Source organism: Hypanus sabinus, chromosome 3, assembly GCF_030144855.1.
Source record: "Hypanus sabinus isolate sHypSab1 chromosome 3, sHypSab1.hap1, whole genome shotgun sequence".
In the NCBI taxonomy this organism is placed as follows: domain Eukaryota; kingdom Metazoa; phylum Chordata; class Chondrichthyes; order Myliobatiformes; family Dasyatidae; genus Hypanus; species Hypanus sabinus.
The window spans coordinates 84012825-84036904 of record NC_082708.1 but is presented as its reverse complement, the minus strand read 5'-3'; the positions used below and the strand labels follow the sequence as shown (position 1 = coordinate 84036904).

The 24080-nt window shown below is 37.9% G+C and overlaps 1 protein-coding gene across 1 annotated transcript in view; it reads left to right on the top strand.

The window, feature by feature from the left end:
* Positions 1 to 1388: 1388 nt before the first annotated feature.
* LOC132391486 (NALCN channel auxiliary factor 1) overlaps positions 1389 to 24080 on the top strand; it is a 781780-nt gene continuing 759088 nt past the window's right edge. Inside the window, exon 1 of the mRNA XM_059964749.1 lies at positions 1389 to 2111. Within this exon, the coding sequence (XP_059820732.1) occupies positions 1389 to 2111 (723 nt within the window). The remainder of the gene's footprint in view (positions 2112 to 24080) is intronic.

Sequence of the window (24080 nt, the reverse complement as noted above, 5' to 3'; positions counted from 1 at the left end):
CCAAATCTTACAGCCCATCTGCAATCTAGTGTCTGCGGGTATTTCGGTGAAGGAGTGCTGCGATTTTCACGTTTTGTTTCTGGTTGCAAACGCATGTCAACGTAGGGAGGAATACCAATCTACTGATTGTGACAGGTGCAGATTGAGCGATAATACCATGGCGCTCGATAGAGGGAATCTCCGCTCGTTGACATACCCCTCATCGGTTCCAGAAAAGTATACGACCACAACACACACCATCCCATTAGTTAATAGCTCGCACCTTGCACCAACCACTGTCCTGTACTTAAATGAAACCCAGTTTCCGCTCCACCAGCGTTAAACGTTCACTCCGAATTGGTCAGAGACCGCAGTTCCAGATGTACACTGCAGCAAGAATTTGCGCTGCAGAAGAACGAGTAGCGGGCGACGGTCGGACGCTGGAGTTTGAGTCCCGTGTGCTTGTTCTCGGGGATTCACGCTCTGTACTAAATGCGCAGAACGGCGCGGGGGTCTCGGTCAAACATTGCTCTGCCTCCCGCCTGATGCCATTGCGTTAGGAAGCGGCCGTAATACATCACCCAACGGCGAGACGCGGACGGGTTATCGCCGGCATGCTATCCGCTTTCGCCAAAGACCAATTGAAGCAGCAGTCCAAAGTGCTACTTTTTTCGTTTATGTTTAGTTTTTCAAAACTTTGCTTAAGGATTTTTGTGAAATTAGAAAATAACAGCCCGGCTTGTGTGTGTCTGGGCTGCGAGCATCGTTGGAACTAATCTGGTGTAGAGTAGGTGCAGCGTTGATGTGAAGCAGTACTGTGGACGTGAATTTCCTTCTCGCCCTCCAAGAACAGGCGGCTCAATGTGCCAGGATGGGGCGATTTCGAAGCCGGGATGACGCAAGCCATCGTCCTCAACCGCAACCCCCACCCCCGGCCAAAAATAATAAGAGGTGTTTCTGGGCGAAGATGGCCGCAACTTGCACTCAACATGAAGACTGTGTCGCTCCAAAACGTCAGGACCAGCCACATTTCGTCGCCGTCGGGGGAAACAGTTCAACTTTTTTTCAGCATGTATTTGGTAAATGCTTTGATCAGATGCTGGCTGTAAGGCTAGTGTGATCTGAATTTGCAGTGAGTGCTTAGGAAAGAAACGAGCATGCTGTCACCCAGAAGTAGGTTTTACCCGGGAGAGTCATGGGCAAGTCTGATGTGACCGTATCTGTTCATCTGATTGCACCGATTGGATGGCAACAGTTGACCATTCACGGAGAGTGAGAGGTACATTCAACCCAAGCAAACGTCCAGCAGAATAGCAATTAAGCGGAACCAGAAAGACAAACCGGTCAATGTATATTGGGGCAAAGGATTGCTCGCTGTGGAGCCAGCCGGAGCTGCATTTATTCACAGTATGATCAAGGGCGCCTGGATGTGTCGGCAGCAAGATAACGGATTAAAAATTTGGTATGTCCCCCGACAGAACGACAAACCATGCACGGATTCAGAACGGGCCCAGAAATGGCGACTGTCCTTAGCATCTCTGTTGTTTTTTACGGTCCTTCTGTCTGATCACTTGTGGCTGTGCGCGGAGGCGAATCGGACCAGAAGCAGGGAACAGCAGCAGATCACTTCAGCAGTGACGACGGGAGGGAATCGTTTCCTTTCCCCTATATTCTTCAGAGCTGATCGGGCAAGGGGCACCATCAGCAGTGACAAACGTGCTTTTTTTCTAGGTAATGCCACTACCAGACCTATCTGCCAACGGGGGTCGTGCTACCCACATGATGTCTCTGAGCAGTGTGTAAGTATTGAAGATGCTGAGTCGGTCTGTGGCAGTGTGAGTGTGGAAGCCAGCGATGGGTCGCCACCGCCGTCTTTCAACAATTTCCACCTTTCCTTTTGTGAATCGTATACCCTTTCGGAACTGTTCGCCGGGATGTCGAGACCTGAGGGCTCGAATTGCGATCTGAGCCTTGCGCTGGACGGAGATGCCACAGTTTGCGTTCAGTGCGTTGAGATTTATCAGCGGCTAGACCAACATGCCCAGGAAAAATATGAAGAGTTCCAAACCCTGTTTCAGAAGTATATGCAGTCGGGAGAATACTCTGTCAAAAGTTGCATCGATGACTGTAAGGTAAGAGCGTTGACTTGTTAATCCCTGTATTTGTTTTCTGACACCGTTGGAGCTGAGGGAGTTGAAGAATTTTGCTGTCGGCATGGCGACGTACTTTGGTGGCAGGGGTGCGCCGGGTTTCTCGGGCACGGATATTGTTCGGAATTTGTGATGTGTAGAGAACTATGCTGCTTTGAAAAGTATTGTGGCTGAGCGGTTCGGGTGCAGAATGCTGCTGCTGATTTTGCGCAGTTCTGGAGTGCGGACAAGCGGTGCATGTAAATGACAGTCGATCTGGCTAAACATCTGGGATCTACTGGGATTTTGCCAGCTCGGCTTTCCCATTGAGCTACGGGTGGGTGGGTTAGTAGAGAAAGTAGCGCTTGTGGAGAAATGTCTCCAACTACCTGGTTACTACTCTCTCGGTTATAAATCTAACCTGACAGTTTAGGAGCGTACCCCGGGGTTGTCTGACACTTGTATGCTAGACGCACCTGTGCGATTTCTGACTGGAACCGGAGAGTGGGATTGGGATGCAACACCGGCCAAAACAAAGTTTCGGATTCCCGAAATGTCACCCAAATGCCACCCAAATGTCGTTTAATAGTACTGAACGTTATCTCTACTGTCGCTCTTTTCAAGTATACTTATGCAAATATATCATACAAGTGTAAACCGGCAGGATATCGGAAAAAATAACAGATTTAATTGAAGTCTTATTTTAGTTTTACTTGTGAATTACTGTCTGTATACTAATCAAATGTTCGGTGAGTTAAAAGCGACGAATGTGATGTCTACATACAGCATTAGCAGAGGAGTCTGGATAGACTATGATGTACGCTTTATTGAGCTCCTTGTTATTCACTTCGCATCTTCACATGCAGCCGAGAGTATTCGTAGTGGTTGAAACCCGACTGTGTAGGCAGCGCTGTTAAACGTCGAATAGTCACAAACTTTGTAAGATCACTTGCAAGTACTCGGGAGAGGGAATTAAGAAGAGAAAGACATCATTCTTATTCAACTAATCGATACTTACACCGATACTAATTCATACTTACATTGAACTAGTTATCAGGCACTATAAGTGGAAGAGATTGAGTTTCATATTTTTTTCTTTGCAATATTTTAGCTATTTTAGGATAATATTTTACGAGAAGTAGGCGAAAGGAGAAGATGGAACCTCAGGAATAAAGTGAGTAATGAAAGAGATAGATTGAGGAAGAGGGAGAGAGGTGTGGTGAGGACGGGTAGAAGTAAGGCCAGAGAAGCAGTCAATTACTTTAAGAACTAATCACATTTCTACTTCTGTCAGTGAACAACGTCAGTCGCTCTCCTAGGTGCTGAATGTACATGTCGTTTCAAGAATTACATTTATCGTTCAAGTGAAATATTCAAATTTAAAGCAAACAATAATTAACTTTACTTATGTACCTACAGTTATGTGATGTTATATAAATACCAAGTAAATGTTGTTTTTCTGCTGGAAGACATACTTAGTTTGTTCACCAATGAAGGTATCACTTGAATTCAGAACTATCTCAATTTATATTCAAAAACACATACGCTCTTGATTATGGAAAGTTAATAATTGTTTAACCTTTACTTAGTTTCCTGCAAATTTTATTTAATTAATAATTTTGTTAATAGATGCTAATGTCATGAAAACTTCTGAATTAGAATAAATTATGTAAATATGTATGTGTGGGTTCAACCTGGAAAAATAATTACACCTAGTTCACAATCTTACAGTTGCATTTTTGGATAGTATGCAGGATATCAGTTCAGAACTAGCTATTGTTCAATCTAGTTGAATGAAGATCCAAAATGCATTCCCATGTTCAATAATGTTTTGGGATAATTCATTATTAGCTTTCATTCATGCCCTTGGAAGCACCCAAGCCAAAAGCCACATTTTAGTATTGATTTTCTCACCACAATGTCTTAGATATGTATTGTTTTGTTATTGTACTTATTGTTTATTACTGTTGACAAACACTATTGTGATATTGTGATTACACATGATGACAATAACAAACTTTGTAGAGGTTCATATTGCAGGCGTGTTTACTGATATATGACTTGCAAAAAAGCAGTATTATTTTTCCACAATTAGGGAGGTATGTATCTATTTTTGGCATGCATTGTTTTCTTTTGCTTGCCCTTGTTTTGATTACTTGCGGTGGCAATGAGCAAACATTGGTGTTCTGCATGATTTATACTGCTTACAGAGATTCTTCCAACCAAAATTCAATAAAACTGCACCTCCTGACATTATCTTATTGCACTGATAAAATTTAGTGATGCTGTTGACTGAGTGTTTAAACAAATAGTATGACCCAGTAATTTATAATTTATTCCTATGATAACATAATTTACCTGAAATCCTTCATATGAGATATTTATGATTATTATTGTTAGTCATGTTACAGCATGTATGACCTGATAAAACAATGCATAATGCCATTTTATTTTTATATTAGCTTGAGGAATTCCTCTTTATTCTCATAAGATCATTTTACATGGCTTTTGTCTCTATCAGGAAGTTCCAATTTTTAATATGGCTTATAGAACAAAAATAAAACCAACCATAGATTTACAGCTAAGAAAACAGGCTAAAATTATGTAATAGAAAATGGACTGTAATATATGATGCAGTACTATAACCCCTGTGATTAAACTTTTTAATTATACTGTTCTTAAAATTATGATTTTAAGATAATTGATGTCTTTAGTATTGCAGTGCTTTCAGTTAGTGAAACAGTAACTTGCATTTAAAAGTCATGACAGCCATATAGGTAGAAAATATTAAGGCAGAAAGCAAACAACCTACTCCGATTTTTGTCCACTTAGTTTCAGGTATAACTTTATAGCTGTTGTTTAATATTGACAAAATAATGTATTAACTTAATATCTAAACAATGCAGGTTTCAGCATTAATTAATTAATTAAAGATTAATATTAATCATTTATATTAACCGTGAAATGCGGCTCATCATTTAATTTAACCAGCAATGCTGAGATGGTATTTTCTCATGTTCTCATACTGCCTTTCATTATTTGTTTACACTTCGTAAGTGAAAAATTCTGCATTTTTGTCACAGAATCGGTGCAATATAATTATCCATGACAATAAACATGTATTCATGGATTTTATATTCTAAGAGTCAAGTTTTAATTTTTCATAACCATAGAAATATATCAGTTTGCTTTTGTTAAAAAACTTTTCCATGCTATCTTAGGCCAGTGTATCCATCTCTACAGTTATAAATTATCCACTACACCCTGCACGCCTTGAAAATGTGAATATTGAATGAAGACTAGTTAACCTTGCATATTGCATGGTCAGATGTCACTGCCATCAGGGTTCTTCCAGATTGGAATATCCTGCCAATGCCCACAGATATCTAGAGTTACCTCTGGAAAGTTATTAATTGAATGTAGATTGCTGTGATCTGTATAAGTGCAGTATTCTAATATAACCCATCACTTGTGGCAGAAGAGCATATGAAAAGGATGATAAACTGTCACTTAGTACTTTATACATACACAGTTAAATGGAATTTGCAAATATTCATACGACAGCACATTTGAAACTCAGCTGGAGAATTTACAAAACTAGTCAGTAATATTTTGATTTACTTGGTTGTACTTATCAGCCACATGGACCTTTGCTTGGTCGATAGGTTATAATTTTTTCATATTATCCAAATAATCTGCAAAAATCTTTTGCATCTCCTTAAGCTTCACTCATTAATTTCTACATGGCAAATTGTTTTGTCTTTTCTGCCATCTCCTTTGCCCATTAACTACTCCTGCTTTCCACCCAATCAAAGAACTTTCCTCCTGTTCTTTCCCTGCCATCACCTCTTTGGTTACAATATAGTGCCTATTTTTCTTGTAATGGTGAAAACTCACCAATCTCAAAAGTTAGCTCCCTTCCCTGCTGCCTAACCTGCTGATTATTATTTTTTTTGATATTTGCAATGTTTTCTTCCAGTGTCCACAGTATTTTGCTTTGTATTTAATATTTGATAATGAGTTACTAAAATATAATTCACAGAAGAAATAATTACAGAGAAGAATGAAGTTTTAATTCCAGCATAGCAGAAATGCAAAGATAAAGTTCAAACAGGGTTGATGTTCAATACATTATGCTTAAAATGGAAATTTGTGCTCTGTAACCACGGTTAAGAAATTTTAACTGAACTCTGTACACTGTGCTGGAGATCTGACAGAATGGGATCTTGTATCTTTTATATTTGTGAGGTTGGGAGGAGCAGGAGAGCCCAGCCAAGCTCTGAACATCCTATCTAGACTGCAGCTGTTGTGCTGTTGGTAGAGATTGAAACCTGCACTCCATTCAACAATAAACTAGCTTGTATTCTTTGAACAAGGGTTTAATGACTGTGGGCAGAAAAGAAAGACTTTGAAAACATGATAGCCCACAGCATTTGAACTCCAGCAGCTGTCTAGTGCCTTGGCAGCCCCTTCAACCATAGAAAGAGAGCTGGCTTCCACCAGTGCTGTTTATCATTTACGTTATTGTTTGACTGCACAGAATATGCTCCAAAGGAAAATAAGGTTGCGCAGATAACTCATGCTAATTTATTTATTTTTATTTTGATAGCATAACTATTTGGAAAATGACTGAATATGCTCATTTAGTTGAGAGATAATTATTTATGTGTGAATGGGGAATTAACAAAGAACATAATGAAAGGTGCTTGCATCACATGTTGCTAAATGTAAGCAACAATTACTGTGTCTTCTATGTCTGTTGGGAATGATTATTTATTGAATACAAAGTTGCTCGTTATAGTTGTTCATGAAACGGATCACTAAAAGAACTTAGCAGGTCAAGTAGCACTTGTGGAGGTAAAGGGTGTAAACTAATGTTTTGGGGCAAAATTGTGTTTCAAGACAGGGAGGAAAGAGGAAAAAATACCAGTAGATAGTATTATGTGTGATAGAGGCTGGGAGGTGAAAGGTGAAAGGTGAAACCACATGAGGAGGGGATGTTGGACAGATGGGGCCACTTGGTAGAGATAGATGGGACAGAGGTCAGCAGGTGATAGGTGGGACAGGATGGTGAGGGAATGATGGGCAGATAAAACAGGTGGAAAGGTGAACAACAGCAAAAGAGAACAGGTGAGTGTGTGTGGCAGAGAACACAAGGGCACGGGCTACATGAAAATGGGTACTTCCATATTCATCATGTTGAAAACTATGAAGTGCAACATTGTTCATCCAGTTATTGTGTTTGGTCACTTCATAGCAATGGAGAAGGCTAAGGACAGAGAGGCTGGTGTAAGAGTGGGAAGATGAGTTAAAATGACATGACACTGGAAGCTACTGCAAGCAGATCTTACTTGTTTCTTTTTGGCTGGGTCATTTCTGATTCTGTGAACCTTTGCCTTTTCTGAAATAATGCATTAGACATTTTTGTCTTATTTAATACATTTTTTGTCACTTTTTATTTTCAATTTTAGGTACTTCTTGTATTAGGAGTTTTAGGTACTTTTCAGGTCAGAACAGTGTGAAATTGTTTCATTTACATCCAAACCATCTTATTTATGTGAAATCACAGCTATGATAGTTCTATTTGAATAACAAAACTTAACAGTTGAAACATCAGGTTTAACCATACAAGGCCTATTCTTTTATATGACATCTTGAGACGTATACAGAAGAATTTGGTGTTTAGCAAAATGCATAAAATTAGATCTGTTACGTCCTATTAACACAGTGCTCATGGCTGTGATTTGTGGAGAATGTGGAGAAGACTGGGATGGATAGGGGACATTAGTCTGGGCAGCTCAGAAGGAGTTTAGAGTGAGGACTGGAGAGAGAATTTTCTGCAAGGATATTTGATTGAAGATTTACAGAGGAGAGTTAAAGTGCTTATGTAAAACTGAAGTGAACAAGAGATACTAGGGTAAAGTTAGAACATCATAAGCCACATATGTGAAGGTTGGGGCATCACTTAAGTCATACAAATGAAGGAGGGTCTGCTTGAAAGATGATGGTGTTTGTTTCGGTCTAGTTTAAGTCAACAACTTTTACCTACTAAATTATTTCCTGTTCTTTCACTTAAGATCTGTTTCATAGATTGGCCCTTGAATGTACAGATCAGGATGTGAATGGGTTGTTCTTTAGGTCGACATGTAGTTTTAGGTATTCACCCCAGATATGCAGTAATGTTGATGGTATCCAGAGAAACACATCTTTTTATAGCACTGTATAGACTGCAGATCCATGACCCAGTAGTTACATCAACATGTGCCTTTGTGCAGCTACACACTTTATTTCATGTTCCCTGGTGATCCATGCTGATTCGCTAAGCTAGATGTGACCCAATTTTTCATGTCAAATTCTGGTGGGGTTAAATATCAAAATGCTAATTTGTCTGGTGATGATATTAGGCTATAACAGCTCTTTAAAAATGTACCCAGGCTCAGTAGCCTGGGCCATAGTATGGTTTACTTCCTTAAACAACCTGAAGAGCTTCAAACACCAGAGGAACACTTTGTCCATGCCTAATGTTGTATGTTTGATTCTGGTCATATTGGATATTGAAAGTTTGAGTGTCCAAATTCAGTTTGGGTATAGATTGGGTGTAGTCAGCTTTTAATGCGATCTCTAGTCTCAGTGGTAATGCTATTTTGGCAAAAGGAAAGACATCTTAGGGAAGCAGTCTGGTGTTTAATAAGCTACAAATTCATTCTGATCTATAGTTTTAAATGTATCATCAAGTAGCCTTACATTATACTCCATTTCTGAAATTGCAAGTTAGAATGGAATGTAATATTGCTACTTTATAATGTATGAGTACAGCTCTTTGTGAAAAAAGTCATGTATTCTCATTGCTTACCAATTAACAAGAAACAAGTGAAGTCTATTTTTATCTTTATTGATAAATATATAAAACTTGTTAAAGTTTTCAAAACAGATGATTATTTTTAATAAAGCTTTACATCTATACACATCTCTTCTTTCTTTCATTGTTTGCTCTTTGGGAGGATAGAGGGATACTTTTTGACGCACTGCTGAATGCCTAATGCCATTAGCTACCAAATGCTCCCTCCTTGTCCTACCCATGGGAGCTGTTGAACACCTGGTGCTGCAAGGTAAGAGAGCAACTGAGCCCTCACAGTTCCATCAACTGACCTCTACAAGAGCCTTGTCTGTTGAACTGAGGATCAGGACCTATACCCAATGGAGTTTCGAAGAATGACGATAATCTCATTGACACCTAATGAATATTGAAAAGTCTAGATAGACTAGGCATGGAGAGTATGTTTGCTATAAAGATGGGATCTAGGACCAGAGGGTACAGCCTCATAATAGAATACAACAGAGATGAGAAGGAATTTCTGTATATTGAGGATAGTGAATCTATGGAATTTGTTGACAAAGTTGCTGTAGAGACCAAATCGTTGGGTATATTTAAAGTGGAATTTGATAGGTTCCTAGTTTGTAAGGACATCAAGGCCATGAAAATGGGGTTGAGAGAGTTAATAAATCAGCCACGGTGGAATGATAGAGCAGTCTTGATGGGCTGAATGGCCTAATTCCCCTCCTATGTCTTATGGTCTATGGACTAATGCAATGGCCTTTATATGATTTGAAATTTTAAGTTGGTACTTACTGAGTCGTAGCTGAGGAGAAGCACCTCATATGGTTGTAATCATCTCCAGAGAAATAAAATGTCTGACTTCCATGTTAAGATCATCTTTACATGGACAATATGAAAGTTATATTCAGCTGCAAATGATGGAATGTGTTAAACAACTGCAAACCTTGGCTTTAACTCCATACAATGACCAATATCCATTCCATGTGAAACACAGCAGATGAAATCAGATTAATTCTGTAGCTTCAGGCTCTCTTTTCAGAACTTTAAGTGTACTTGTTCATGGCTCTAAATACCCTATTATTCATTTTTGAATATTATGTGAGACTTGGTAGTAGAATTACTTTATTCATAATAAAATTATTAACTTTATTAATCAGCCTGGACACTCACACTGAGAACCTTTAAAAATGGGCAACAAAGACTGTGGGTGAGAATAAATATGGGATTATTGTAAAATTGTATAAATGGGTAATTAGTGGTTAGCATGGATTCGGTATGCAAAGGACTTGTTCCTATATTTTATCTCTCCTTGATGCCAAGCAACCCACAATGGTCATGGTGCATAGTTTTCTAGGTTGGCTTAGTATTATTTCCGTTGGTGACTCTGTCTTTGAATTGTAGATTCAGGTCCCTCCCCAATACTTGGACACCGAATCTCAGATGATGTTCTGATGCAGTACTTGAAAAGTGCTACATTTTTAAGTGAAACTAGTTTGGTAGTATATATACCCCCATAGTCCAGTTTAGACATGCCCAGGCATCATCCCTGATGCAGATGTCAGAGTTAGTCATCAAAACTTTGGTTATAATCGATACCTGCACCCATCTGAAAGCCTGAGAAAAGTTTATTTGTCATATACGCTGGAAAGGCACTAGATCCTATCTCTCGGAAGTTAAGCAGGGTGATCCCATCAAAATGTTATCTCTCAATTAGCATTATTATGTGTAAATAATCAGGTCATTATTTCATGCCCTTTTATGGGACCTTAGTTGGCGCTATTTGGATACCAATGCTCCTTGTGTTATATCAACAAATACAATTCAGAATGCTTCATTGTCCATAAAATGCTTTGAGAGTTTGAGAAGGATCTACATTAAGGTAAGTTCCTTAATCACTTGCTACTTATGCCCATCAGAAGATATGCTGCATAAATGCACTCTTAATTTGACACGTTCAATGAGTGAGCCTAGGTTATTTCTTGCATCAGATTGTAACACTTGACCTTTGCAGAATAAATAGGAAGATAAAAATGAGCAAGTGTATAAACCTTTACAATCTGTGGTTGAATTACTTTGGTGGCAAGTCATTGTTGAACTATCATAAAATTTAGTCCCTGTGGTTAAATATAGAAACTCAGCTATATAGTTGTTATGAAGTGAATTATGGATGCATTCAATTAAGCTAATTAGTCACTGGAGAGTTCAAAATTCCATTTGAACAACTTTCAAATAGTTGAGAAATTTTTGAGCTTTTACATAGATTAAACCTAATTAAACTGCAGATAATTATTATTGAGGATGAAATCATGTGTTATATTGAAGCAGAAGTGGATAGATTGAAAGGGGTAGATAGAGTTGATGTGGAGATGTTTCCAATAGTGGGAGAAGCCTAGGACCAGAGAACACAGCCTCAGAATAGAAGGACATCCTTTCAAAACTGAGATGAGGTGGATTTTCTAGAGCAAGAGGGTGGTGTGTTGGTGGAATTCATTGCCATAGTTGGCTATGGAGACCAAGTCATTGAGTCTATTTAAAGCAGAGGTTGATAGGTTCTTGGTTAGTAAAGGGCACCAAAGGTTACAGGGACAAGACAGGAGAATGGTGTTGAGAGGGATAATAAATCAGCCATGATTGAATGGAAGAGTAGACTCAGTGAGCTTAATTATTGTCTATGTTTTATTATGATCTTATAGTAAAGGTCGCTATCTTAATATTTTTCCTGAAGAAATTAGTTGTGATTCTACCTATTGTGTTGAGAAGAAAACATTGTATGGATTTAATTTCTATCATTGTAGTTTGGATTTTCTTTTTCTTTTTAAATCTTTTCATTAATTTTAAACAAACATAAATGAAATATGAATACAGAGAGTTTGAGAGTACATAATTAATAGGTTAAAGTATAAATACAAATAGATGACAATCCATATATAATAACCTCCCAAACTCATAGTAATTACGAAAAATGGAGTAAATAAGAAAGAAGACCAAAAAAAAGAAACAAAAACTTAACCAACATGGGCCATTGCGTTATGTCAAATATACACAGTAGCATCAATAATTTCTTTCCAGTTCAATAGGATAGATCTTCTAGCCATTAATGTAACAAATACAATCATCCATCAAGCTGAGGGGGATAAACAACTATTATCCACCATCGGTAAACCGAAAATTGCAGTAATAGGATGCGGTTGCAATTTGATATTCAGAACTGTTGAAATAATACGGAAAATATCTTTCCAATAATTTTGCAAACAAGGGTAAGACCAAAACAAGTGGGTCAATGAAGCAACTTCAGAATGACATCTGTCACAGGTTGGATTAACATAAGAATAAAATTGAGCAAGTTTATCCTTCAACATGTGAGCCCTATGTACAACCTTAAATTGTATTAAGGCATGTTAGCAGAAGAATTGACTAATTGTAAAATTTTCTCCCACTGCTCAGTGGGTATAAGACAATGAAGTTCTTTTTCCCATTCCTTCTTAATTTTTTCTGATACTTCTGGCTGTATTTTCATGATCATATTATAAATTATGGCTACTAAACCCTTCTGGCAAGGATTCAGAGCTAAAACTTTTTCTGTAATGTCCATTGGACATAATTTTGGAAAAAACTGCAACATATTATTCAAGAAATTTCTAACTTGCATGTATCTAAAAATGAGTTTTAGGCAAATTATATTTATTGGATAGCTGTTCAAAGGACATAAAACTGTTATCTAAAAATAGATCACAAAATCATGTTATACCTTTTGTTTCCCATAATACAAAGGCTTGATCCATAAAAGAGGGCTGAAAAAAAAAGTTAGATATAGTAGGGCTTGATAAGATAAACTTATTCAAGCCAAAGAATTTACAAAATTGAAACCATATTCGTAATGTATGCTTAACTATAGGATTAGTTATATGTTTATTCAATTTAGATAAAGCAAAAAGGAAGCGAAGATCCTAAAATAGAAAACAATGAAAAGTCTTGTACAGATTTACATTCCAAATTTACCCATTGTGGGCAAGATGCTATAATCGATTCTTGCATCCAGAATATTGAATATTAACTGCCCAATAGTAAAATCTCAGGTTTGGCAAAGCCAAACCACCCTCCTTCTTAGGCTTCTGTAAATATTTTTACTTAATCCAGGATTTTTATTCTGCCACACATATGAGGATATTTTGGAGTCAGTAATATCAAAAAAAGATTTAGGAATAAAAATTGGTAATGCTTGGAATAAATATAAAAAATTGGGTAATACTATCATCTTAATAGCATTAATTTGACTAACCAATGACAAAGATAATGGGGACCACCTGGTAACAAGTTGCTTGATTTGGTCAATTAAAGGTAAGAAATTAACTTTAAATAGATCCTTATGTTTCTTGGTAATTTTAATGCCCAAATAAGTAAAATGACCTGTGACAACTTTAAGTGGTAAGTGTTTATAAATTGGAAATTGCATATTTAATGGAAATAATTCACTCTTATTAAAATTCAGTTTGTAAACAGAAAAGCTACTAAACTAAGCAAGCAAGGATAAAATATCAGGAATAGATCTCTCAGGGTCAGATATTTATAGTAACAAATCATCAGCATATAATGATCCCTTCCCCATGGTAATACCAAAGATATTAGGTGATTCACCAATGGCAATGGCGAAAAGTTCCAAAACAATGTCAAATAATAGAGGACTTAAAGGACAGCCTTGCCTTGTACCACTGGATAACTGAAAAAAAGGAGATCTCTGATTATTGGTAAAAACTGAAGCCAAAGGTTTATAATATATCAATTTAATCTGTGATATAAATTTCAAACTAAAATTAAAATTCTGCAATGTATTAAATAAATATGGCCATTCAACTCTATCGAACACTTTTTCAGCATCTAAGGAAATGACACATTCTGGTATTTTAGATGAAGGTGTATAAGTTATATTAATTAATTTTCTGATGTTAAAAGATGAATAACGGTTTTTAATAAATCCGTTCTGGTCTTCAGAGATAATTTGAGGTAATATATTTTTTAATCTAGCGGCCAAAATTTTGGTAAAAATCTTAGAATACGTATTCAGCAGGGACATAGGCGCATTCAGTGGGGTCTTTATCTTTTTTAAGAATTAGAGAAATGGAGGCATCATAAAAAGATTGTGGTAATTTATCTACAGTTAACGCATCGTTAAAAATTTTACAAAGTCAAGGAGAGAGTATAGAAGAAAAGGATTTAAAAAATTCTGCAGTATAACCATCCAGTCCAGGAGCTTTACCTGAATTCATTGAAAAAATAGCCTCTTTTATTTCAGTTTCTGTAATAGGTGCATCCAGAAGTACACTATCTTCTGTTGTTAATTTTGGGATATTCAATTTTCTTATAAATTTATCCATTATGGAAGAATCCTCAACAAATTCTGATTGATATAAAGAATTATAAAAATCTTGAAAGGCTTTGTTTATCTCTTTATGATCAATCATCAGAGTGCCATCTCGTTTACGAATCTTAGTGATTTGTCGTTTAACCGAAGCAGTTTTCAATTGATAGCCAATAATTTGCCAGATTTATCTCCATGTACATAAAACTGGGTTCTAGATTTAATTAACTGATTTTCAATCAAAGAGGATAATAACAAACTATGCTCCATTTGAATTTCAACTCTCATTTTATAAAGTTCTTTACTGGGGGTCACTGAATAAATCTTATCAATTTCTTTAATTTTATCGACCAATGTTAATATTTCAGTATTAGTTCAATTCCTAACTCCAGCAGAGTATGAAATAATCTGTCCATGAATAAGTGCTTTAGAAGTGTCCCATAATGTTCCACTAGAGATCTCTTCTGTAGAATTTGTTGAAAAAAAACAAATCAATTTGTTGTTTAATGAAGTTAAGAAAGTCTGAGTCCTGCAGTAAAGTAGAGTTGAACCTCCAAGATTTAGCATTAGAAGATGAATCCATTGTCTTAATAGATAGCTTCAAAGATGCATCATCAGAAATGGTAATGGAATCATATTTACAATCAATAATATCTGTAAGTAAACGATGATCAATAAAGAAGTAGTCAATTCCTGAATAATTGTGATAACCATGGGAAAAGTATGAAAATTCTTTATCATTGGGGTGTATGAATCGCCAAATTTCAGAAATTCCAGAATCAACCATAAAGGAATTAATAAGAGAGACCGATTTATTCGGAGGAACCTGGGTGGGTTTAGATCTATCCATCGAAGGATTTAAGCAACAGTTAAAATCCCGACCCATTATCAACATGTATTCATTTAAATTGGGAAAGGATGTAAAAGTAGTTTGGATTTTACCAAGGTAAATTAAGAGGAATGTAATAGCTTCAAAATGAAGTTGGTGGAGTTTACCATACATATTATTTTTAAAGATGCTTGTGGCAGATTGATTGAGGTGTGGTTCCATTTTGATAAGCTGTTTGCAGTTCCATAGGTACGTCATACCAAAATCACGTCAGAGGTGCAGTACACCTCTACAGGTAATGCAAATACTAAATAGTGGAAGTAAAATAATAAAGTAATTCTAAACTTCTTAAGGCAAATTCCTAAAACTTTTTTTTAACCAGGAGTTTTTGAATTGGACATTAATGTGAGGAGTCTCACTAAAGCATAATTTCTAACTTGAATTCATGTTCTCCCTGGCTGTAATGTAGACAATGATGAATAATTTCTTGAAGTGTTAGGAAAATATGCTTTGGAAATAATTAGCATTTTGTTTTGCTTTATATCAGTGATTAATTAATTAATTCTACAGTATGTGGTAACAAAATGTGGACTACACAGACACTGCATTTGACCATCTATTTGTCACGACAAAAAAGCCAAATGGGTCCATGCCAACTCTCATTAGTTCTATTTTCCCTATACCCTTACAGCTTATTCCTTCTCAAAAACCTATCAACTGTCCTTTGATTTCTTCTGCTATTCATCCACAGTAATGGGTCAATTACAGCAGCCAATTAACCTTTCAGTACGTCTTTTGGATATGGAAGGAATTAGAAGCACCGGGAGGAAGCAAGTCAGTGACCAAGACAGGTGTCAACTGCATAACCAACACGGAGATTTGAAAATGAACCGCTGGAACGGAGATTGTCAGGAACAGCAGCAATGTTATCTCTTGGGTAATCTGAAGTTTTAGAAATTGAAATTATCTTACAATATTCAAACATTTTAAAGGCAAAGTTATTTTTCCTCGTTTAATTATTTATCTGTGTCAGCACAATTTTTATTAAGCAATATTTTGAAAATGCAAGGAAGGAAATTTTGGCTAAGACCTTGAAGATAATTCCTTCAGTCTTCAAAATAATATCATTAGAATGTTTACGCCTATCTGAATAGACAGGCAGGATCTGTGTCTCACATTTCATCTGATGGGGTGCAAAATAGCAAGATCTTACACTTAAGTAATTACAATTGGTGCTTCAACCCTCTGACCAAATCAAGAGAGCTACCACTGAGCCACAGCTGATCATTTCTGCAGAGCTGCTATCAACCATCAGCTTAATGCTGACGAACACATTCCAATTACTCCAACTTAAGTTCATAATAGATATTAGTTTTTATTTATAAGTAACTTTTGTGTCTCATGGGAGAACTGTGTTTTTGTATTTGTAAACTCCAGAAGCAACATTATGTAAGACTTGATTTTTGATTAAAAACAAACTGCAATTTCTGCATCTTGGTGGTCCATTGGCTATACCTGAGAGAATTTGGTTTTCATAGATTTGTGAGGTAATTTTTTAGCGATAAAAAACAATCAGAAACAATGCAAATGACTTTTAAAATGGCATTTTTCAACAGGTGATATTAAAAAAAAATCTAGAGAAACTGTAGGATCTGGCAAATATTAAAGAACCTTTTATAGCCCATAGCATGTTCATGGGATGAACATATTACTATCCAGACTAACATTCATTGGTCATTCTTAATTTCCCACAGAAAGTGGGATGTTCATCTGTCACCTTGTATTGCTGCAGAAAACAAAGCAATTTTCTAAAAGTAAGAAAATTGTTACTTTGAGTCTGATGGAATGTGGAAGAACAAGCAAGGACAACAAATTTCCTTCTGACTCTGTGCTCATGACAACAACATCAATGTCATTATTACTGGTATTCGTTTCATTTTCCTGATTTATTTAATTATTCATTTGCACAACCGTGAGAACTCAGCTCTGAATTATTAGTCAAAATCTCAGTGGAGTTAAGCTGAAAACAGGCCATACCCTTTGCAAAACAGGACTCTGACAGATACAGTAGTTGGCTGGAGGGATTAGCATATTTTTGCCCGAGTATCATGAGTCCTCCTCTCTCATTGGAAATCCTACATTCTTTATCATTCAAAGAATTAGTTAATTCTTTCTACAGTATCTTCCATGGAAAACATATTTCATTTAACTCAGAACTGTTGGGACGATACTTGTTTTCTCAAAAAAATTTGATATATTTGAGGTGAAGATGTAACTGCTGCTTTGTACAATTGATAGCAATTCTTACCACAACCCTGCAAATCATTGTCCTTCGGTGCCCATCCTGTTGCCTTATGAAAGCTCTGATTGTCTTTGATTTTATGCCATCATCCCCATGGGCCACGTACTTTAAATTGTAACTACTACTCCCATCTCTCCAGTAACTTCTGTTCAGATGTTTATATCCTTGTCCTCAAACCATCTGCCAATGTGAATATTATTCCTCTACTTACCTGTCTGTAATGCTCTGTAAATTAAATGTCTCAACCAAATCTCCGCTTAGTATCCATTGCTCCAAGGAAAACAGTTCTTGTAGTGTCAAGATTTTTATCCCATCTTTACAGGCCTCATTCAGGCTTGGCTACTCCTTTGACTTGGCACTAGGACCTGCAACCCAGGAAATCTAGGCCATTGCCCTGGCTGCTTCCTGCTCCAGCTCTGGCTCTGACTCCAACATTGGCATGGACTATCTCCAGGATGAGACCTTACTCACTTCCACTAGGTTCTTTTGCTCCACTTTCCACCCCTACTCCCCACCTACCCCTGATATCTCCCTACCCCTCCTTTTCCCCACCCTTCATTCAGCTGAGCATACATTTTCTTCCCACCCCACTTTCCCTGAACACCTCAACCCTCCCCTTCAACCTTCTACCCTCCTTTGACCCCGTTTCCATTCCCTGCCAGGTCTTTATCATCCCTTCCAACCTTCCTCTCTCTGAGGCAGAACATTCTGCCCTCAACAATGGCTTTCTCAAGAGTTCTGCTCATGCCATGATGTGAACATTTTGTTATTGTCTTGATCTCCTAGCCTACTTCTTTAGCCAGGATTTCCCACACCCTATCAATAACCTCTTTTATTGTCTTAAACCTCCTTCTCTTCTTGGATACCTCGTTCTTCCTTACTACCTGCTCTGGATCTTTTCATCTCTAACTTTCAATAAGATACAGTAACAAACATCTCAAGTTCACCACTCCTCTGTCCTATTCAAAATTCACCATTGTGAATGCATTGTCTTCACTCTCTGCACACCAATCCCAACCCCACCATTAAACCCCCATACAATAGGGCACTGAGCTCTACCTAACAGACAACTCTTCTTATTTTCCCCTTGAAAAGACCCCATTCAGAAGCTTCACGGCATTATTGCTCACATCATCATCAACCTCATCAACTTTTGAGATTGCCCATCTCCTGCCACCAACCTCATAGTTCATGTACCCCACACTGCTTGTTTAATTTTCTGTGCAAGATCCACAAAGCTGACTGTTCTGCTAGGTCCGCTGTTTCTGCCTGCTTTTGTCTCCCTGTACTCACATCCATATACTTTTATTTCATTTCATTCCCTTGGTTCAGTGCCTTCCTACCTATCTATCTCCTACCAGCTTGTAATTCCTACCTTCACCCACATTCTCATTCTATCTTCTGCCCATTTCTGTTCTAAACCTGATGAAGGGTCTTGGCCTGAAACCTTGACTGTTTATTCCCCTCCACAGATGCTGCCTGACCTCCCGAGTCCCTCTAGCATTGTGTGGGTATTGCTCAAGATTTCCACATCTGCCAAATCACTTGTGCTGATGACCTGAAACCCATGTGCTTTTCTCTGCTGGCATTATTGTGGACCACACTGGAAGAAGGCTTTGGGCCTCACGCAAAGGACATTCTTGACCAGCAAGCCCCCAAATACATCATAACACACAAACCATCTGATTAACATCTTGCCATGTGCCAAAGAGGTTCTGAGCCATTCTACTTTACCTGTTGATAAGGTAAATTGTTGAGTGATTTACAAATTAATTTATTAAATTTCCATTATTCTCCAAATGTCAAGGTATACACCTGATGTAACACTCCTCACAAATGAGCTTCTGAAAGCAATATGTCAATATGAAAGCTAGGTGGAAAAATCAGATGTATGGGTTGACCTTATCTTTTCCAATGGACAGACAGCTACTCAAGTTATAAGTCTAATTTTACATGGCATGATATTGTGAATAAATATCGAAGCTTAAAATATTTTTACCAGCTTATAATTAGAGCTACCTGCAGTTCTCACACATCAACTATTTTAACTATACTAAGTGCTCCATTTTAGTCTCAGTTGGCAACTTTAGTCATTGCAATTGAAATTTGTCCTCATATATTTGAATCAAAGACACAATAAATTACCAGCTTTGGGTGGTATGCTGATTATGATATTTGGTTTCATAGGCATCCCTGTTGTTCAATCGCATTGCTTTTTAGGAATAACAATTAAAATTGAATTTCAAATCCATTAAGTTGCTTTGAGGAGATAACTCCTTTATGCTACCTAACCTTTGTTCTCCAATCGCTGTGGATTTTCTTACATCTACTTCTGGGCCCATGTTAGCAGCTATTCCAGGCTCAATCTCATAACCAACACTTCTACCTCCATTTCTGTTGTGATATCCAAGGGAAGTGGCTGGGAGTTACAGTCATAAACAACATAGAACAGGACATGTCCTTTGGACCACAATTTAACTAATTCTCTTCTGCTTGTATATGAGCCACATTGCTGCAGTCTCTGTGTATTCATAGGTCTGTCTAAAACTTTCTTGAACACCATTATCATATCTGCTTCTACAACTCTCCCCAGCAGCCTGTTCCAGGCATCTAAGCACTTTTTGTGTTTAAAAAAAACGTACTGCATATCTTCTTTATAGCTTTCCATAACTGCATGTCTTCTAACACTTAACATTTCTACCCTGGGATAAAGTTTCTGACTGTCTACTCTATCCTTGTATCTCATAATCTTAAAAGCTTTGTCAACCTTCATCACTCCAGAAAAAAACAAGTCCCACCTCCTTTTATAACCTATAACATCTAATCTAGGCAGCATCTTTGAAAACCTTTCCTGCTTCCCTTTCAAAATCTCCACATCCTTTCTGTAATGGGGTCACCGGTCCTGCACACAGAACTAGTGCAGCCTACCTGAAATTTTATATAGCTGCAGTTTTACTCAATGCCCTGGCCGTTGGAGGCAACTGTATCATATACTTCCTTACTAACCTATCTACTTAATGGTCACATTCAGGGAACAGTGGACATGAGCTTCAAGATCCTTTCATATATCAATGTAGTTAAAGATCTTCACATTGACTGCATATTTTACCCTTACTTTTCACATCCCAAAATGTAACATTTTACGGATGCTCATATTGAACTCCATCTTCTATTTCCCTGACCATATCTGTAACTGATCTATGTTCTGCACTATTCTTTGTCAGCCCTCTGTCCATACCACAACTCCACCATCTATGTGTCATCTGCAAATTTACTAACCTCACCCATCTATATCTGCATCCACATCGTTTATATACACCTCAATCAACAGAGGCCGCAGCATTGATTCCCGTGGACACCACTGGTTGTGATGGCCAGAATACCAAACTTCTACCACTGCCCTCTGTTTTCTATGGACTAGCCAATTCTAATCCCAAACTCTCAATACACCATGCATCCTATGCATTTTAACCTTCTTACCAGGAGGGATCTTTTCTACTGCCTTCCTAAAATCCGCATAGGCAACATCTACTGCCCTACCTTTATCAATCACCTCCATCATTGCCTCAAAAATGCAGTCATATTTGTAGGACTTGACCTAACCTGCACAAGGCCATCCTGAATATTTACAATCAAGCCATGAATTTCCAAATGTATGTAAATCCTATCTATAAGAGTCCTCTCCAATGGGTTCCATACCTCTGACTGGAGGTTCACTAGCCTATATTCAGCTGGATGATCCCTGGTTCCTTACTTGAACAGAGGAATAACATTGGCTACAACATTAGGAAATGCCCCTTATCTATTCCACCAGCTTTTCCATATTTCCTTAATGTCTATTACTGTCTTTCTCACAGTTCACTATGCACCCAAATTTTATTTACAGATTTGAAAACTGCATCCTGTGCATCCAAGTCCAAATTGTTAACAGATATATATTAAGAAAGACTGCAGTCTTGGTCTTTTGGGAACTGCATAGAACAATTCTGCCTTCTCCAAGAAACAACCTTTCCCGATTGAACACTTTTTGCTGTTACTTTACTATTTTTTTCTATTCATGGTGCAACCTACAATTCACCCCATTTGACCAACATTTCCCTTTATCAATTTTAGGGAATCGAGAAACTCGGGGGCATTTTTCTTTGCTGAATATCCTCTTCCAACTTGAAATGCCAGGAATTATGTTCATATCTATGATGTGGGAATCCAATAACATATTAATGTGTGTGCTTTGGATTGGAATTAGTGATAATGGCATATTTTTAGAGTCTGAAATGCATAAAATCATATGATCTGCTCACTGTTTGTGATTTGTCCATGCTGCTCATGAAAGCAATGGTAAGAATTTTTGCATTAAGGTTTTGCTAAAAAATGGCCACATGACAACATTGACCACAGAAATGATGGGTCGCTGGAGTGCGATGTGATTACAACATTGGTGGTCACAGTCAGGAAGACCTCATGTGGAGAGAGTGAATAGTGTTGTAAGAGTCATGCCTAAGGCAACTTTTTGGAAACAAGTGACAGTGCAGGGTGGAGGGTTATCCAATTTGGAAGGAAAAACAAAGATCAGGTTGTTAGTTAGAGGGTGAAAGATGCAGGATACTGTTGTGCAGAGGGACTTGGGAGTGTTTATGTACAAATCAATAAAGGTTGGTTCACAGGTACAACAGGTTATCAGGAAGGCAAATGGAATGTTGTCCTTTATTACTAGAGGGATTGAATTTCAGTGCAGGGAAATGATGTTTCAACTGTACACAGTACTCCTGAGTCCTCTCCTGCAGTTCTGGACTCCTTTCTTGGTGAACGATAAATGATGTAGAAGTGGTTCATCAGGCTGATGTGGGGGGGGGGGGGATGGGGGTTAACCTATGAGGAGAGCTTGGGTCACCTGTAACTATACTCACTGGAATTTAGAGGAATTCTGAATACAGCGCTGTCCATCTCTGTTAAAGCCTTCCCTACCATTGAGCAATTTACATAGAGCACTGCCACAAGAAAGTAGCATCTATCATCAAAGGCTCTGACCATCCAAGCCATCCTCTCCTCTTGCTATCACAACTGGGGAAGAGCTACAGAAGTCTTGGGTACCACAGCACCAAGTTCTGGAGCAATTATCCTCCTACAGCTATTAGCCAGCATGGATAACTTTACTCATCACAACTCTAAACTGATTCTATGACCTACAGACTCATTTTCAAGGACTCTTTATAACTCATGTTCTCAGAGGTAGGAAGATTGTTTTCACTATTTTGTGAGACTAGAACAAGGGGACATAGACTCACGATTTAGGGGAACAAATTTAAGACAGAGATGAATAGAAACTGCCAAAGATTTTCCCATAGGGTATTGACTATGTGCAATTTTCTTCCCAGGGAAGCAGTAAAGGCTATACCTCACTAAACATATTTAAAGCACAGTTAGATAGATTTTGTATAGCAGAGGAATTACGGGTTATGGGGGAAAGGCAGGTAGGCAGAACCTAATCCATGGGGAGATCAGCCGTGATCTTATTGAATGGCAAAGCAGGCTCGATGGGCCAGATGGCCTACTTCTGCTCCAATTTCTTATGTTCTTATGGAGCTGGGAGCTGGAAATATTTTTGGTCTTGGAGATGGATGGATATGCAGTTCAAAACAGTCAATAAAGTTAAACAGAATTTTCAATAGTCTGACTATTTCAGGTAGAAACAAATGTATTCCCTAACCCATTGTTACTACCTCTCCCTTAACTTTGCTATCTTGTATGACTCAGGCACAAGTATGGCCAGCTCTAGTTACTCTTATTGATCTTCCTGCTATCCTCCTTTCCCTTCCACACCTCATTTTACTTTGAAGTTGATGACTAAAGGAAGAGAGGAGTTAGACAGAGGCTGACGCTCATGAAATGTGATGATGAAGCACTTCAGTTATGCGAAGAAATGTCAGTCACCCTGCTTATCTGAACAGAGAAGGAAGGACAAGTAGAAGCTCATCTATCAATTGTGCCAATATCACAGTATTTTATGTTTTAATTTACTTTTAAATGATTAATCATTTGGTTTTGGATGCCTTAATTGTTCTAAATGTTCGAGACACTTATGTGCATTCAATCTCTGATATTCTTGATAGCACAAAAGCCTATGGCATGCCTGTCTTGGGAAATCCCTGCACTCGGCTCGATCCTGCCAATCAGCCGTAAATTGTTTTCTTGTTGATAATTTGCCAAGGGACCCACGAGAAGCAAGAGTGGGCTTTGCAGGCAGGTACTGAGCTTGCAGCTCTGAAGAAAATCCAGATCATGGGCTTTGTCTTGTCAGTTGTTAGTGAGAGGGAATTTTGCTCAACCTGTTTTAGATACTGAACAGGCAGTTTGAAAACCTGAAGAGAGTAGAGGATTGTAAATATTATTGGTGAGGCAGAGCTGTTATCTGTTCGTGTAAGTGAGGAAACAATGTTGTGCTTTTGGATTTTTCTGAGGGTGAGCGTACGGTTAAGGAAGGGCTAAGGATAAATCCTCAGATCACAATGGGTAGATGCTTGGAATCTGAAATGCATTCAGTAGCTGTTTTTTAAGCTATCTCCTGTACCTAATAAAGTGGCCACTGGGTGTATGTTCATAGTGTTCTGCTGATGTAGCCCATCCACTTCAGTGTTTGATGTGTTGTG